Source organism: Platalea leucorodia (assembly GCF_965183815.1).
Source record: "Platalea leucorodia genome assembly, chromosome: 1".
In the NCBI taxonomy this organism is placed as follows: domain Eukaryota; kingdom Metazoa; phylum Chordata; class Aves; order Pelecaniformes; family Threskiornithidae; genus Platalea; species Platalea leucorodia.
In genome coordinates, this window is record NC_138823.1 from 67,656,749 (window position 1) to 67,672,406 (window position 15,658).

The following is a 15,658-nucleotide window of genomic DNA, read 5'->3' on the forward strand; positions in this document are numbered from 1 at the left end:
TAATCAGAGACTCTTTCCTTCTTCCATCTGCTCTGGACTTTAAAGTACAGTTATTATTAGGTGAAATCTAACATCACAGCTGACACCCAAGACTAGCGAGATGTCTTGAGGTATTGATAAATGAATACTTATGGACCTATACTCTGAAAATCTGACTTAAATTCAAAAAAATTACTACTGAGAAAAAGTAATTTTACTGCTCCCAGTATAGCTCTGTAATCCTGTTCTCTTACTGCCTCTATACAACTGAATGTGTGACTATACTTTGTGCTAAACTAACCATTCTTTGTCACTATCTAAGTGCCTGTGAATATGTAGTCTGTCTTGAAACTTTAAAAAGTGTTGAATTTTCTTAGACTGATATTATGAAAATCCAGTTGAATGTCTGGCCTCATGTCCACAACTACTTAGCATGCGAAGCTTACATGCAGCCAATCCACTGCATCAGAGTGCTTGGTACCATGTTGCATGGCTTTATAAATTGCTGAAGTGTCCAGCAGTATACCTGAAATTAAGAAAGATAAGAGATGTCTTTCCTTCTGTCTACTAATTTATCATACTGAGGATTTCGTCGTTCCTTTTTTTAAGTTGAGAACCCTGAAATACCTAACTACTCCATTTCTTTTTTTTTTGGTGGTAACTAGATCACCAATGAGATTGTGAGACAGCTGATGGAACAGAAAGGTTTCTACAATTTGGAGAAGCCAGGAGAATTCACAAATGTGGTTGACATCCAGTTTGTAGCTGCTATGATTCACCCTGGGGGAGGTCGGAACGACATCCCACAGCGCCTGAAACGCCAGTTCACCATCTACAACTGCACGCTGCCTTCCAGTTCCTCTATTGACAAAATATTTCAAACAATAGCTGAAGGCTATTTCTGTGAACAACGAGGTTTCCCTGCAGAAATATGTAAACTGGCTTCAGCATTAGTATCTACAACTCGAAAGGTTTGGCAGACGACAAAAGCAAAGGTAAAATTACATCTGTTAAGAAGCCTTTGAAACATCTGTACCATGACAAACCAAGAAGACCCAGGTCTTTTGTACTGTTGTGTGTGTTCATACTTCATATTGTGAAGCTGTGACCTGTATGTATAACTGCTGGCTGATGCCTCTGTTCTGAATTTGTTGCTATCAGCACCTAGTTATGTGACTAAAAACATAATCATATGCAGTGCCTTCTATAGCTAATATAAGAATTACATTATATAAGTATAATATAGTAAGCATAGCTGATGATAGGAAGATTTAGAGGTCTTCTGGTTGAGAAAATGTCAAGGGCATAAGGAACCATAAATTAAAAATTAGATAGGAATCTTCTGTAAAGATGTTTGGGATTGTGAGAAACTTTGAAGATCTGAATTAAAAGAAAGAAGTCAAATTTGGTGGAGAGGGAATCAGTTCAAAACAAATGAAATCTGGTATTTAGTAAATTCTAAATATTTACTTCTTCCATTTCAAACAGATTGTAAAAACATTTAACTGCAATTCCTAAGCAAATGTTGCTTTGAAATAGAAAATAAAATTTATGTGTAGAATGAAATTTGAAAAGTTAAGAGTAAAATTACAGCATAGAAATGTGTGCCAAATTTGATCTTCTAATGAAAAAAGTGGAGGAGAGTGGTAGAAAGATAGGGATAGGCAGGGATTTGATAAATGATATCTTCTAGTCCAAAAAAGATTGGTCGGAATTTCCCAAACAACTCAACTGTAGACATAAATTTGGTTTACACGGAGAAATAGCAAGAGTTCTAATGAAACTACTGACCAGTCAACTATTGACCAGTATATTCAACAGAAATGGTGCTTATTACTGCTAATTAACTGCCTATAGAGAAAATGTAGCTTTTGCCAAGTTGTTATTTTTTCAAATTCTCTTTTCTCATTTTTCTGCTCTCTTTTCTTTGCTTTTCCTCATCTACTTTTCCTTTTCCTCATGAACTTTTCCTCACATGTTCTTGGAAAGGACAAAAGACAGTGACAGAAATGATCTGGAAGAAAGGGCAGGAGCAACACCACAGGTGAAGCAATGCTGACATTTTTACTGTGGCCTTTAATGCTGCTGTTAACTAACCTGTCTTGGCTACCCTTCAGTCCATGTTCCTTGGACTTGAAAGAGTCAAAGAAACTTGAGTGAAATCTATGTGAAATTAAAGAATTGGTCATTGCTACTGTCATTTCTTCATTTTTGCCATTGCCTCTTAAATGCCAATAATGTATTTCTGCTTTAATGCAATATTGAATTTCAAGTTTGTGAAAATTTCCATATTAATTTAATACTAGATAGAAAATATTTTTATTTAGTAGTTATTTGAATATAGCTTATGATATTATTTTGTAGATGTTACCAACCCCAGCTAAATTTCATTACATCTTTAATTTACGAGACCTCAGTCGTATTTGGCAAGGAATACTTACAGTTACTTCTGAAGTCTGCCAGAGCATCAGTGTTTTGGTAGCCTTGTTCCAGCATGAATGCAGACGTGTTATTGCAGACAGGTTCATCAGCCAAAGTGATAAAGACTGGTTTGAAGATATGATGAAAAAGGTAGGCAAATAGTGTTCCAGTATTTGCCACAGAAAGAGGTCAATGAAATGTTTCATTACTAAAGCAATCCTTAATGTATTGTTGTAGATTGCTTCTGCAGAACATAGTCAAAATCTATTTGAAGATAAATCCACAGAATTATACTTTGTGGATTTCTTGCGTGATGTCCCACAAGCTACTGGAGATGAACCTGATGATGCTGAGTTGAAGGCTCCTAAAATTTACGAGCCTATCCCATCTTTGGATTATTTGGCTGAAAGATTACAGATGTTCATGCAACAGTACAATGAAACCATCAGAGGATCAAAGATGGATTTAGTATTTTTCAAGGTATTAGTGCCTGTAATTATATTAATACAGAAAGTGCCGGGTCTTTTGCACTTACTGATACATGGATCTTGTATGTTTCTATCAAATTATTTTGGAGATATCTCAGAATGGCTAGCCCTGTATCCAATGAGCCTTACAAGTAAACTCTATAAAGCCATGCTGCTGTCTCCTGGCTGCCTTCGCTCTCACAAATTATTCCATCTTTTTGCAGTTCCCCATCTTTTCTTTCTCCTGCCTTGCATAATGCAAAGCACAACTCATTTGTTTCTACAGTGCCCATTGTGAATGTCATCTTGCATCTCTGAAAGTTACCTCCTTCTCAAAGGTCTCTTGATGCATGATGCTTTCTTCAGCTTTAAACTGGGTGGTTTGGTAGATTTTTAGGGCATTTCAGATTAATTCTTGCTCTGAGATAAATACAGCAGTGGAATAAGAAATGTCTATAGTGTACTTGTATTTCACTTTTGGCAGCCCATTTAGAGAGCCTGTAAACAGCTCAACTAAAAGGTTGGGGGAGGGTGTTAATCCACATCCTTTCTACTTTTCCTTCTGCCCCCTAAGGGACGTGCCCTCAGCTCTGTCAAGTACAAACAATGCATATGACATCGCTTCATATGAGCTTGATAAAAGGACATTTCTCTTGGGCTAGCCCTGCTGCCCACTGAGGTCGGGGGGGGGGGCAATCTCTTGTTGATTTTGATGAGTCCAGGACTGAGTCTTTGGCGTAGACTCCAGACAAGTCTTCTAGCTGCTGAGAGGCAGTTGCTTGTTGATGCGCTTCTAGTTGAATATACATGATAATATTTTTACATTTTTTCATCCCTTTTTCTCTCAATACACAGGATGCAATCATCCATTTGATTAAAATATCACGGATTATTTGTACTCCACAAGGAAATGCATTGTTGGTGGGTGTGGGTGGATCTGGAAAACAGAGTCTGACCAGACTAGCATCATATATTGCTGGATATGAGAGCTTTCAGATTACTTTAACAAGGTAACACAATGCCGTGTACATAGACATTTGCTCCTTAATTTGCCATAGAAATGAACGTCTCACAGTCAACTTAAAGAAATGGAAACCTGTCAAACATTTTATGCCTCATTGTAAACTACATTTTCAATCAAAAGCATCTGTGCAAATGCACAGTCTATAGATGACAGATCCTGGGTCTTTGTTTTGCTGCCTTTATGCTATTGACAAGAAATCTGTCTTTCCTTCAGCATTTGAGTCTGCAGTGCACCCTTGTGAAATCCCACTAAAATACCTTTTTGCACTAAAGATAACATGAAATAATCTGCTGGCATATTCTGCACAGTGGGCAAATGCTGATGGCCGGGGGAAATAGTGACTTTTCCTATAGATGCTTATGTACCCAGTCTGTATTATTACAACTGCTATCAAAGACTTAATAGTACGTAGTGCTGGAATTTAGTAATTTGTAGAAATCTGAAGTGACTGGGAGTAACTACTGCCTTCCATCTGTTTCTCTTTTGACATAAGGTTTACAGAGGTAAGCACTAGCAGTGTGTATTTCAGTCTGCAAACTACTCAACATACTGAGAAATCTCCCTTAGAGAGATATTTCAGGTCTTTGAATGATGTTATGAGGTTTCTGATGAAAGGAAAGAGAAAAACAGACATATCATGGCCTCTTCCTGTGTCCCAGAAGCAGAAGGAAGGAACAGCAGGAACAAAAAAAGGAGGGAAAGAAAAAAAGTGTAGAGTCACAGAATAGAGTCCCTAGACTTGCAAGATTCAAAATGCATTAATAAGGCAAATAAATATTTCAGTCACTTATGAAAGGTTCATTTGCTGAAGCTAACTGGAGGTGGGCTAAAAGCAGGTAGCTGAAAGCGTGTATTTACAAAGCAGATGATAGTCATCTTTTGTAACTTGCCAGAGGAGGCTGTGGAGGAAGACAGTATCAGCAGGTTCATAAATGGATACCAAGAGGACAAGATGGACATACCTTGTAATATTCCTAATACAATGGCTATGAATATGGAGGGGGGAAGAAAGAAATGAGCACTGAAGAGTGGATGCTGGCTCATGTTTTCTAAGTAGCATTTCCCATTGCTGGTGTTAAGAGCATTGAGCTAGATGGCCCGCTATTCTGGTTGGATAGCAGTTGGTTGGACTCTATGATCTTAAGGGTCTTTTCCAGCCTAAATGATTCTATGATTCTATGATTCTGACTCAGTAAGAAATTCTTATGTTCTCATTGGAATACCACTGTAATAACTGTAGCTGGCACACGCAACCTGAAGAGTTAGATTGTTTTACAAGTTCTGCGGTGCTTGCATTAGGGATGTTTATAGAGCAGCGGTAAAATGCAGCTGGAAGAGAACTGGGAGATGTTCTGTATGGCATATTTAATTTCAAAATAGAGTATCGTTTTCAAATACTGAAGAATGGGACATATGTGTATTGCAAGTATTACTTATGACTTTGAAGAGACTCTTGGAAATAATAAACTGGTTTCAAAGAAAAGAGGTTCTTAACTTCAGCTTTAATTGGATAAAAGCAAAAGGGGCAATATCTGCCATTTTATTAACCTTAATTTACTTCATTTGATATTGCATAATCTGAAATCTGTAGTTGAATTTGCATGGACTTCATCTGAATCTTACTTGTATGCACCAGCTGTAAGAAGTATAATGACAGTCACGGTCTCTACTTGCAGCAGAGTTAATCAATCCAAGTGATAATGTTCAAACATCATTTCTGGGGCTTGATTTCAGTTAAACCAAATAACACAATACAAGCCTTAGACTTGGTTATTATTGTCTCTTAATGATTTCCTTTAATCTGCTCTCAATATCTTCAAAAGATAATCCAGCTGTATTTATGTAATGGTTACAGGTATCAGAACCTACTTGACAATTTAATCCAGTTGTACTAACCTTCAGTTCTAATAAAGAGTTTACGTCCACAGACTGTAGGGAGGCAAAGCAGCATACTTACCTTAGACAAAATATTGCTCTTACCATCTTTTTTCCCAGCATGTTATTCTGTTGCTTTCACCTCCTTTCCCGTGATTTATGGTACTGATCATTCACTTTGGGAAAATGTTTGAGAAAAAAAACGTAAAAAAATGAAACCAGGAGATATGGTATTAATTTCTTATGTAGATTTTTTCTTGCCTTAAGGAAGCTGAGTCAGATGATAGATATTTCCTAAAATGATCTGTAATTTTTGTTCTTTCTTTCTTTAATCCTTTTCTATCCCAGAACATATGCCACCAATAACCTTTTGGATGATCTGAAAATCTTGTACCGCACTGCTGGGCAAAAAGGAAAGGGCATTGTCTTTATATTCACAGATAATGAAATCAGAGATGAATCATTTCTTGAGTACATGAACAATGTTTTGGCTTCAGGTGACATTTCAAATCTTTTTGCACGAGATGAAATAGGTGAAATCACACAAGACCTGATACCAGCAATGAAGAAGGAGTATCCAAAGCGTACTCCCACTGGTGAAAATCTTTATAATTACTTTCTTGCTCGAGTTCGTAACAACCTGCATGTTGTTCTCTGTTTTTCTCCTGTTGGGGAAAAATTCAGAACTCGTGCACTCAGATTTCCAGGTCTGATTTCAGGCTGTACCATGGACTGGTTCCAGCGCTGGCCTAAAGATGCTCTTGTAGCAGTTGCACAGCATTTTTTAGTTTCCTACCATATTGAGTGCACAGATGAAGTGAAACAGAGTGTTGTTAACACCATGGGAACATTTCAAGATATTGTAGCTGAAAAATGTGTTGAATACTTTGAACGGTATAGGCGACGAACATTTGTGACTCCAAAATCTTACCTGTCCTTCATTGGAGGCTACAAGGCTATTTACAAAGAGAAGTTTGCCAATGTCGGAAGTTTGTCTGAACGCATGAGAACAGGTACTGTAAAATATGTTTGGGTTTTGTTTGTTTGTTTTTTAAAAAGTGAGAAGTATCTGAGTAAAAGAATGTAAAAGAGTGGATTTAAATTATGAGCTCACTTTCATTTGGAAGCAGACTCATGTTTTCAGCTGTGTTCTGTGTGATTACAGAATATGTGGAGGTTTTGTTTCAATGAACTTTGTGAATGTTGCAGATTGCAGATGAGTTTTGAAAATGATATTAGTTAGCAGTTAAAATACCTGAAATTCCAGCTTTGACATGTATGCATGCCAAGAAACTACTGAGATGCTAGTTTTTACATTTAAACATGCTAAAAGTAAATCTGAGAGTAGGTAAGTAAATGTTCAGATTCAGTCACTTTGAAGAATCTTTTAAAGAAAGTTACATGCCAAATGTAAAATTTCCAAAATATTGCACTGCACAAGGTCATACACAGTAAACAATTAAACAGTTTCTGAAACTGAATGCTGTTTGGAGGTGAATGTGAACTTAAATTGTTTCTTCTCCCACTGTTGCCAGTTGCAGAACTGAGCTATGTACACATATCTCCATAGGCAGAGGGTTGCTGGGTGCCTGGTAGGAACATATGTGCTTTTTTTTTGAGGGTTAGAAAGATTTACATGATGCATTTACATTTAGATGCATGCATTTATATATAAGGATTTTTATACTTGTAGCTTTTCTAGGTGATTTTCTCATCATTTGGTAAAAATGTTGGAGCATTGCATTGCTCAAGAATCTTTAGTTTCTTTTACCCCCATCTCATCTGGACGTTCATGTAATGTTGAATTTAGAAGCTCAGTCTAGTCTCATTGTGTCTTCACTTACATTGCTCAGGATGCCAGATTCCTCCTCTGTTTTGTACAGTGAGTGCACTCTGGTACTTCTTATGGTCTCATGGATTTCTGAAATTGCACACATAATTCTTAAGAGTGCCATTCACAATACTAATGCTTTTCAATATGTGTGTTTAATATTTAGTGTTCCTCTCATATATAAGAATATAAACAACTGATCACGTGACAGATTCTGAAGACTCTTACCCGTTTAAAAAAAAGAAAAGAAAAGAAAAGAAAAAGCTTTAAATAAATGGATATTGCCATTGCTTAATTTTGGTGTTCAATAAGTGGGATCACTCACTGCGATCACTAAATATGAATCTGAGTGACTTATTTTAACTATCCAGATTGCTTCACTGAGGTTTCTCTCTCTATAGGTCTTCCTATTGCTAAAATGTAATTTGTTCAACACAGGTCTTGCAAAACTGATGGAAGCTGAGGTTTCAGTAAATCAGCTCTCCAAAGAGTTGGTGAGGAAGGAGAAAGATTTGGCTGTAGCTTCAAAAAAAGCTGATGAAGTTTTATTGGAAGTAACTATGAAAGCCCAAGCTGCTGAAAAGGTGAAAATGCAGGTGCAAAAGGTAAAAGATAAGGCTCAGGCTATTGTGGATGACATTGCCATTGATAAAGCAGCAGCAGAAGAGAAGCTTGAAGCTGCAAGACCTGCATTGGAAGAAGCTGAGGCAGCCCTGCAGGTAGGAATCAAAGATATTCTGAACATGCATGTACTTAATGATTGTTATTTGTAATAATACGGCTTATGCTTCTGATTTGAAAAAAAAATAATATTGAAAGGAATAGCACTGACCTGTTAATCCTTGTAGAAAAAAACCTGAAAACTGAGGCAGCGGAGAGGTAAGATGGGCAGTACCTCCTCTACTCTCAGGTAATAAAGCAGTCATTGAGTGGTACTGCCTTTAAGGACTTTCTGCAGTACTGCTTCTGGGTGACCTGCAAAACTGCAGCAATTTCATTACATATACAGTCCTCCCAAAAAACATCTTTCTCTACCATCAAGTGATTTCTTAAATAAATGGATTATTTTCTTTTTTAATTTTTCAGACAATAAAACCTTCTGATATTGCAACTGTTCGCAAACTGGGTAAACCTCCTCATTTGATAATGCGAATTATGGATTGTGTGCTACTTTTATTCCAAAGAAAAATAGACTCAGTAACACCTGATCAAGAACGCCCATGTGTGAAGCCATCATGGACTGAGGCTCTGAAGCTAATGAATAATTCAGGATTTCTTAGCATGTTGCTTACTTTCCAGAAGGTAAGAAGTTAATAGTGACACTATTACTCCTATAACTATCTTTAGAGATCTTCTGAAAGTGTCTTCTACCTTCAAAGGTAGTTTGAAACAGATGAGGCTTTTGTGTACCTGTAGTTGTAGATACCTTTGTGACTGTATTCGTCTCCATTTTCATGGTTCATTATTTCAGTAATCTTTCTCCTGGGCGACACAGTTTTGATGGCAGACCCAAGTATCCCAAGCACTAGATCAGATCTTGAAAATCATAGAATCATAGAATGTCCTGAGTTGGAAGGCACCCACAAGGACCATTGAGTCCAACTCCTGTACCTGCGTAGGACAACCCTAAAATTCACACCATATGTCTGAGGGCGTTGTCCAAATGCTTCTTGAATATTGTCAGGCTCGGTGCCATGACTGCCTCCCTGGGGAACCTGTTCCAGTGCTCCACCACCCTCTGGGTGAAGAACCTTTTCCTAATATCCACCCTAAACCTCCCCTGGCATATCTTCCTGCCGTTCCCTCGGGTTCTATCATTGAAGCTTAGTGTTTTTATTTAGGCAGTTCCTGCTTCTCAGTAAGAATTTGCCTTAAATGGAGTCACTGTTGATTTTTCAGATGGCTCACCATCTCCAGTGCTACCAGGCCTGTTTGCATATAAGGCACTCTAGGACTCCATCTCCAGAATTGTTTGGTGATGAGCTAGGAGGAAATACAGAAGAAAATGAGCTTTGTATTAGGAAAAGTACTAAGATATTTGGGAACTTTCAGGGTTCTTTCACTAGAAAAGTAGTGAAATGCAGAATGAACTGAGAACCTTAGTATCAACCGTAAGAAAAATAAAAGCAAACACAGGTTTGTATTTCTGTCAGGACAGAAACTTGGCCCGTTTACAGCAAGATTCACTGGACTGTGAGACAAGGGAAATTTCTCTGCAGAGAAGAGAAGAAAGATGTCACAGGTAGCTGGATCAGAAAAATAGCTAGGCTGGACTATGGAATGGCAAAATCATGGCCCAACTTTAAAATCCAGAAAACCAAGCAGGTTTTTGGCCAAATCTGGATTTTCTGCAACCTTGCAGACATACTCTTTCACTTGTACACTGATTTTTTAATCTGCTTCAGCTGTGCATTTTTGCACTTTTCTAAGCTACTGGGGTGTTTTTGTTGTGCAGATGAGGCCTGAAACCATGATTCTCACTATCCCCAGGAGCCGTTTCTCCCAGTGAGCCATATTGACAAGGAACCATGTGGAAACTTGCACTGCCTCTGTAGACAGTCTCTTCCTGGGGCTGTCCGTCTGGTCACTTTCCCGAGTGCTATCTTCACTAAACAGAAAGAGGAAATGAGTTTAAAGATAATGGGGATTAATTATACACTCCTTACTCAAGCTTCCCTCTAATGAGGCTTCCAGTTTTGGCACTTATTAATAGCGTATGTGTTCCTGCTGATAGTTTGCAACACATTTAACTTTACTCAGAGGAGTCAGAACAACCTCTGTGGGACCAGGTTCTTGCAGGAAGTGATACTGATGAATGTGGTGAAGAACACTAGACGACTACTGTTCTGGATGAGGTACTTCACATGCTGTCCTCCTGCCTCATTTCTTGTTTCTAAGATTGAGTATATATGAGAAGAAAGCTCGTTGTGTCTGGAGTTCTGAGTAGACTACACTGCTTACTTGTTTGTGAGATTTTTGTTCTTTCCTAATTTTTTTAGGCAAGGAAGATTAGTGGATGAAATAGTTCCTTGGGTTTAAAATTCATTACTTAGAAGGAAAAGCATGATATTTTTCAAGCTCTTGAACAGGGATTTAGGCCACTGCTGTTTGGTCTTTGCTTCACCTTTGCCAGCTTGCTAGCTCATAATTTTGAGTAGGAGAATGAAAAAGTTAAAATGTTTGTCCAGCACTACTTCACATTTTAGCAAATGCTCATGGTGAAAACATCACCATGTCTGACCTTAGGAATAATATAATGAACGGCTTTGTTATTATAGTAGCTAGAGATCAGACAAGTACAAGACAGACCTTTCTGCTATGCAGAAAAGCAGGAGAAGGGTATATTGCTTGACAGTGTGAATGGAGGACAATTTTTAGGTGCATTAAAAGAAAGGCATTAATACATTGCCAAAAAAAAGAAGATTCTTAATGTCTCTATTGTTAAGCAACCATTGTTACCCTGTTTAAGCTCTTCTACTCTCTACATTGCTTAAGGAGATGAATTCCATTTTCTTCTGACACTTAATTATCGATTAACCACCATCATCAAAGATCTGGCTTTTCATGTTCTCAACAGATTGTGAAGGGGGGAAAAGATCTGAGATTAGAATAATGAAGTGAACAGTGAAGTGAAGTCAGTGCCTTATGGTTTCACCTTTTTCCTTCCTAAAGCTGTGTGTTTGACTCCCTTAGCTCTGTTTGCACTGGTGCCTGTCTGATGTCATGGTGAGCTTGTTCAGGGAACTAGCCTAGAAGAAAACTAATCACCAGTTTGCTGACTTAGATTTCTGTCATATTAACTTCCAAACTAGCTCACTGAGCATTGGTGATGGTATTAAAGATGGAGCGAGAACATCTGGTTGAGGGGGAGAGGAAAGAAGGTACAGTGCTCTAGCAGCAATAACTTAGATCAGCTTAAGTTGTCATGGAGCTGCGAGTACAAATAATGTCTAAATCTTATCGGTCAAATAGGGATATTAAATGCAAACTCAAGTCAATCTCTTGCAATGGAAGTAGGAGCTATTTTCACCTGAGTTCACAAAAACGAACTAATCTCCTGTCCTTTATAAGAGCGAACGGCAACAGTTTGTTTTGTTCATTTCTTCTGTAAGAAGTGGTAGCACCATGTTTTTAAAATGAGAAATGTTTCTGTGAAGCAGACTTTATTCTAAAACCCATTTAAAAAATAATTTTTTCTTTCCATTGACTAGGACTCAATTACAGGAGAAACTGTGGAGCTTTTAGAGCCTTATTTGGATATGGAGGATTATAATCTTGAGACTGCCAAAAAAGTGTGTGGAAATGTAGCAGGTCTTTGCTCATGGACACAAGCAATGGCTTACTTCTATGGTATTAATAAAGAAGTTCTTCCTCTTAAGGTATTTCATATGACTCTTCTTATTTTTCTGAGGGGTGACTATAGTTGAGTGGAAAAAATGTTGTGTTATTTTGGCTAAAAAAGATCACGAGTTACAAGAGATTCTTGTTTCTTCACATCCAGTTGTTAAGTCAAACACACAGAGATTAAATATGTCCTGGCAATTTTTTCCCCTTACACAGCTACCCTAGAGCCTGGCTATCTGCAGGTGGGAGATACTGATACTGTCTCTGCTCTCAGAGTTGGTGCTAGGCACCATGGTTTTGAGAAAGCTGCTTCTCAGTCCTGCTGGCCTGGGAAAGAGCATACTCATTGTGGTCTTGGTAGAATCTGGGAGAGGAGAAAGCATTCTTGGCACAGAAGTATTCTTTAATGAATTTAGCTGGAATTCAGCTCTCTAAGAAAACTTTGGATTGTCAAACCGCTACATGTGAGTGTATATATAATAAACTAAGTAGTCACCTGGCACAGAATTCTGTTGTAACATTGAACTACAGTAGAAAGGGATCAGCTACCATTGTCTGCATTCCTGCAGATAGCTTTATTGTCTTGGAAATGTTTCATTTGTGAGCATATTGAAAAAAAAAAGACTTTGAATATTTATATAGTGATTTATAATCATTGCTTCTTCAGGGGATTTTATGGCTCTTTTCTGAAGAAATACATTCAATCGATTATGCTTCCACTGTACTTATGTTCAGTCTCCTATTGTATAAGCCACTGTATCAATGGTATATTCAAAACTCTTGGCATATTCTTTTAGTATATCTAGACAGATCTAATTCAAATTCATTAAAAGCATGCTATTTTTGATTCAAGTAACTGCTAGAGAAGACTATATTTCTGTGATATGTAAGTAGCAATTCCCTTTTCAAATAATGGGATGTTCACTAATGAAAACAGAATTTGAAATGTGACTATTGAGAGCTATAAAAGAGAGCAAGACCTAGAGGAAATAGTGGCTCTATATGCAGATGCAACTCTGAAAGCTGCAAAAGTGTTCTTGCAGGTTTTTTTTTTTAATATGCATGACTCAAGATTATGTATAAATTTAACTTTGTATTCAAGTATTTACATTCTTGCCACACTGTAGCTGATAAAAAACTGAGCATGCATTTCTTGGCAAAGTGGTGCCTATTGTCAGGCATAGCAACAGTCACAAATATTCTAAAACTGAAGATGACAGAGGGAGGAAGTGTTTAAAGTATGCAGGAGATATTGCAGGAAGCACTGGAGTGATGCTAAGAAAATAATTGAAAATAAATGTACAATTAAACTGCATAAAGTACTAGCACAGGCTAAATCATCCAGTGCTAAAAGCAGCTTTACTGAATGAATTAATCAAGCTGCTTTATCCTAACTGCTGTTCTCGGAGATAACCCCCCTTCAACACCTGCAAAATCCATCCAATATATTCTAAAACTGCATCTTAACTGAGACACAGTGCCTCATTTATCTCAAATGTGACAACTTGTGAAAACTAATTAATGGTGACTTATATTTTAGTAAATAGAGTGTGCAAAAATTAATTCATTCCTAGAAATGGATACCTACATTCTTTAGATATGTGGCCTGCAGCCTAAGGGTCACTAGTTAGAATCAAACATACAAAGTATAACCAAATGTTGCCTGCAAATACAATGCTGTGTAGTTGCTTATCATACAGTGGTCACCATGGGTGTGCTACTTTCCTATAAACCTTCAGCATGACCATGAGCCATTCCTCTCTAGCTTGTTACGTAGTCAACAACCCTGCTGGATTAACCTGATAGTTCTGAAACACCATCTGCTATTTATCCATTATTTAGAATATAACAGCAGAATGAAGAAGCCCTGGCTTTTGCTGTGATTCTGTTAGCTTCCAATTAAAATACTGTGTATAGGGGTATAATTTCCCTTAGAGATGTCTCTAGTGATTTTAATTGCGTTCTCCTTAGGCTGTTATGATGATCAAGGGAAGTTTGTCTACAGTTTATAAATTCTGTTTGATATTGAGGATTCTCCCTGTCAAACTTAGTTTTAAATATGAGACTTTACTACCTTTTCTGCTTTCACTTGTCTCCATTCTGAACTAAAAACCACAGCAGGCAATAAGAGGAAATCTTGGACCTGAGGAAGAGGGAACAGTCAAGGAGTGTCAAAATTTGATGGTCATCCATTTAAATAAGTGTGTCCTTGTCAAGGTGATGCCCACTGGGCAGGAAAACAAGCATTCAAGTCTGAATTCAAGGCCCACAGTAACTGTGAAAGGAAAGCATATACTCTGGGCGCAAAGGGGAGGATTAGATCACTTAACAAAACAGACTGAAGTCAGGACATGTAACTGACAGAAAAAACCAGAAAAGAATCTTTCAGTAGCTCGTAGGAGCTGTGAAAAGCAGATAAGAAGCATGATGTCTGTGCCTTTCAAAGGTTGTTTTAATCCCAAAGAATGGTTAGTGATAGCAAAGAAACTGAGGCCAAGATTTTATTGCATGGACCCGTTTGCATGTGTACACATCTATATATCTATACATATGTATATGTGCATAATTTTTTCAGATTGGTAAGTGAAAACATTGGTTTTGGAATGTCTGCAAAACCTGTGTATGTGTTTGCCTCTCTTATAATGTTTCCCTAAATAATGATGAATCCAAACTTATAATGATATTGAGGCCCTGAAAAAGTTGATACAAAACCAATGGAGTGTCTAGGTGAAAAATCTGCAGTGATCTGGGACAGGAGCAGCTTGAGATTGCATTTCCATGAAAAGTTGTCAGTCAGATGCCACGTGCCCAGGACAGGACTGAAGCAAAAGGCAAAGGTGGTCACCCAGCACATCCACAGAGGCTCATGAGCAGAGTGACAGTGTCCAAGTGCAAGAAGCCTTCTGGCCTGGTCCAGCAGTAGTGAGTGCTCAAAATGGACTGTAAGAACAGTGAACTTGGAAAGCTAAAATTCCTGAAACAAGAGACATTCTATGAAAGCTCCAAATCTTTCTTACCTGTGGTGAACTGTAAAGTTTCAGCTGCTGTTTTTCTTATGGGCTCTCCTACTTACAGTAACATTTCCTGAATTTACTGAGCAACAGCTGCTCTTCAGAGAGATCTGGAATTGGTCTGGGCATTCCATTTGAGAGTGGGGATAGCATTAAACAGTGTAAGTTTTTTTATTGGAGAAGGCATTTTTATTTAAATGCCTTCTTGGATCAGGGCCAGAAATACTCGGTGCTTTGCAAAATTGAGTTTGCAATGAATCAATAAGAAACTTATCGCTATGTCAATACTAATAAATTAAACAGTACTAGGGAATTTTTCTTGACATTGGAAAGTGATCATCTGCATTGTTAAATTGTTAGAATGATCCCTAGTGTGATTTTGGTCTTGGCTAAGCAACATTTTCTCAGCAATCTCTGGACACCTTTCAGGAACTAGCTTGGTCCAAGGGCCATTTCCATGAGGCTGTTTGCGTGCAGCCATACTGTTTTAGAGGCTGGGAGACCTTAATGTGAGCTGTTTTACGCTAGTTAACCTCAACGCCAGAGGAAGGTCCTGGGCGTGTTTAATTTAACAGTATAGCTGTGATCTGTAATTACATGTTTATTTGTCCTGGTTTTATGTGGAATGAAAAAGGTTAAAAGAGGCAGGATCATCTCACCACCTGCTATGAAGTCCTCTCTGAGGGCATCTCGGAAGAAGGCAAAA

The 15,658-nt window shown here is 37.9% G+C and overlaps 1 protein-coding gene across 1 annotated transcript in view; it reads left to right on the forward strand.

The window, feature by feature from the left end:
* LOC309598479 (dynein axonemal heavy chain 5-like) overlaps window positions 1-15,658 on the forward strand; it is a gene marked incomplete at both ends in the record, with an annotated part of 174,256 nt that overhangs the window by 91,464 nt on the left and 67,134 nt on the right. Inside the window, 8 exons of the mRNA XM_082329118.1 lie at window positions 645-974; window positions 2,344-2,550; window positions 2,638-2,880; window positions 3,723-3,877; window positions 6,115-6,779; window positions 8,036-8,316; window positions 8,684-8,899; window positions 11,809-11,976. Coding sequence (XP_082185244.1) covers window positions 645-974; window positions 2,344-2,550; window positions 2,638-2,880; window positions 3,723-3,877; window positions 6,115-6,779; window positions 8,036-8,316; window positions 8,684-8,899; window positions 11,809-11,976 — 2,265 coding nt within the window. The remainder of the gene's footprint in view (window positions 1-644; window positions 975-2,343; window positions 2,551-2,637; window positions 2,881-3,722; window positions 3,878-6,114; window positions 6,780-8,035; window positions 8,317-8,683; window positions 8,900-11,808; window positions 11,977-15,658) is intronic.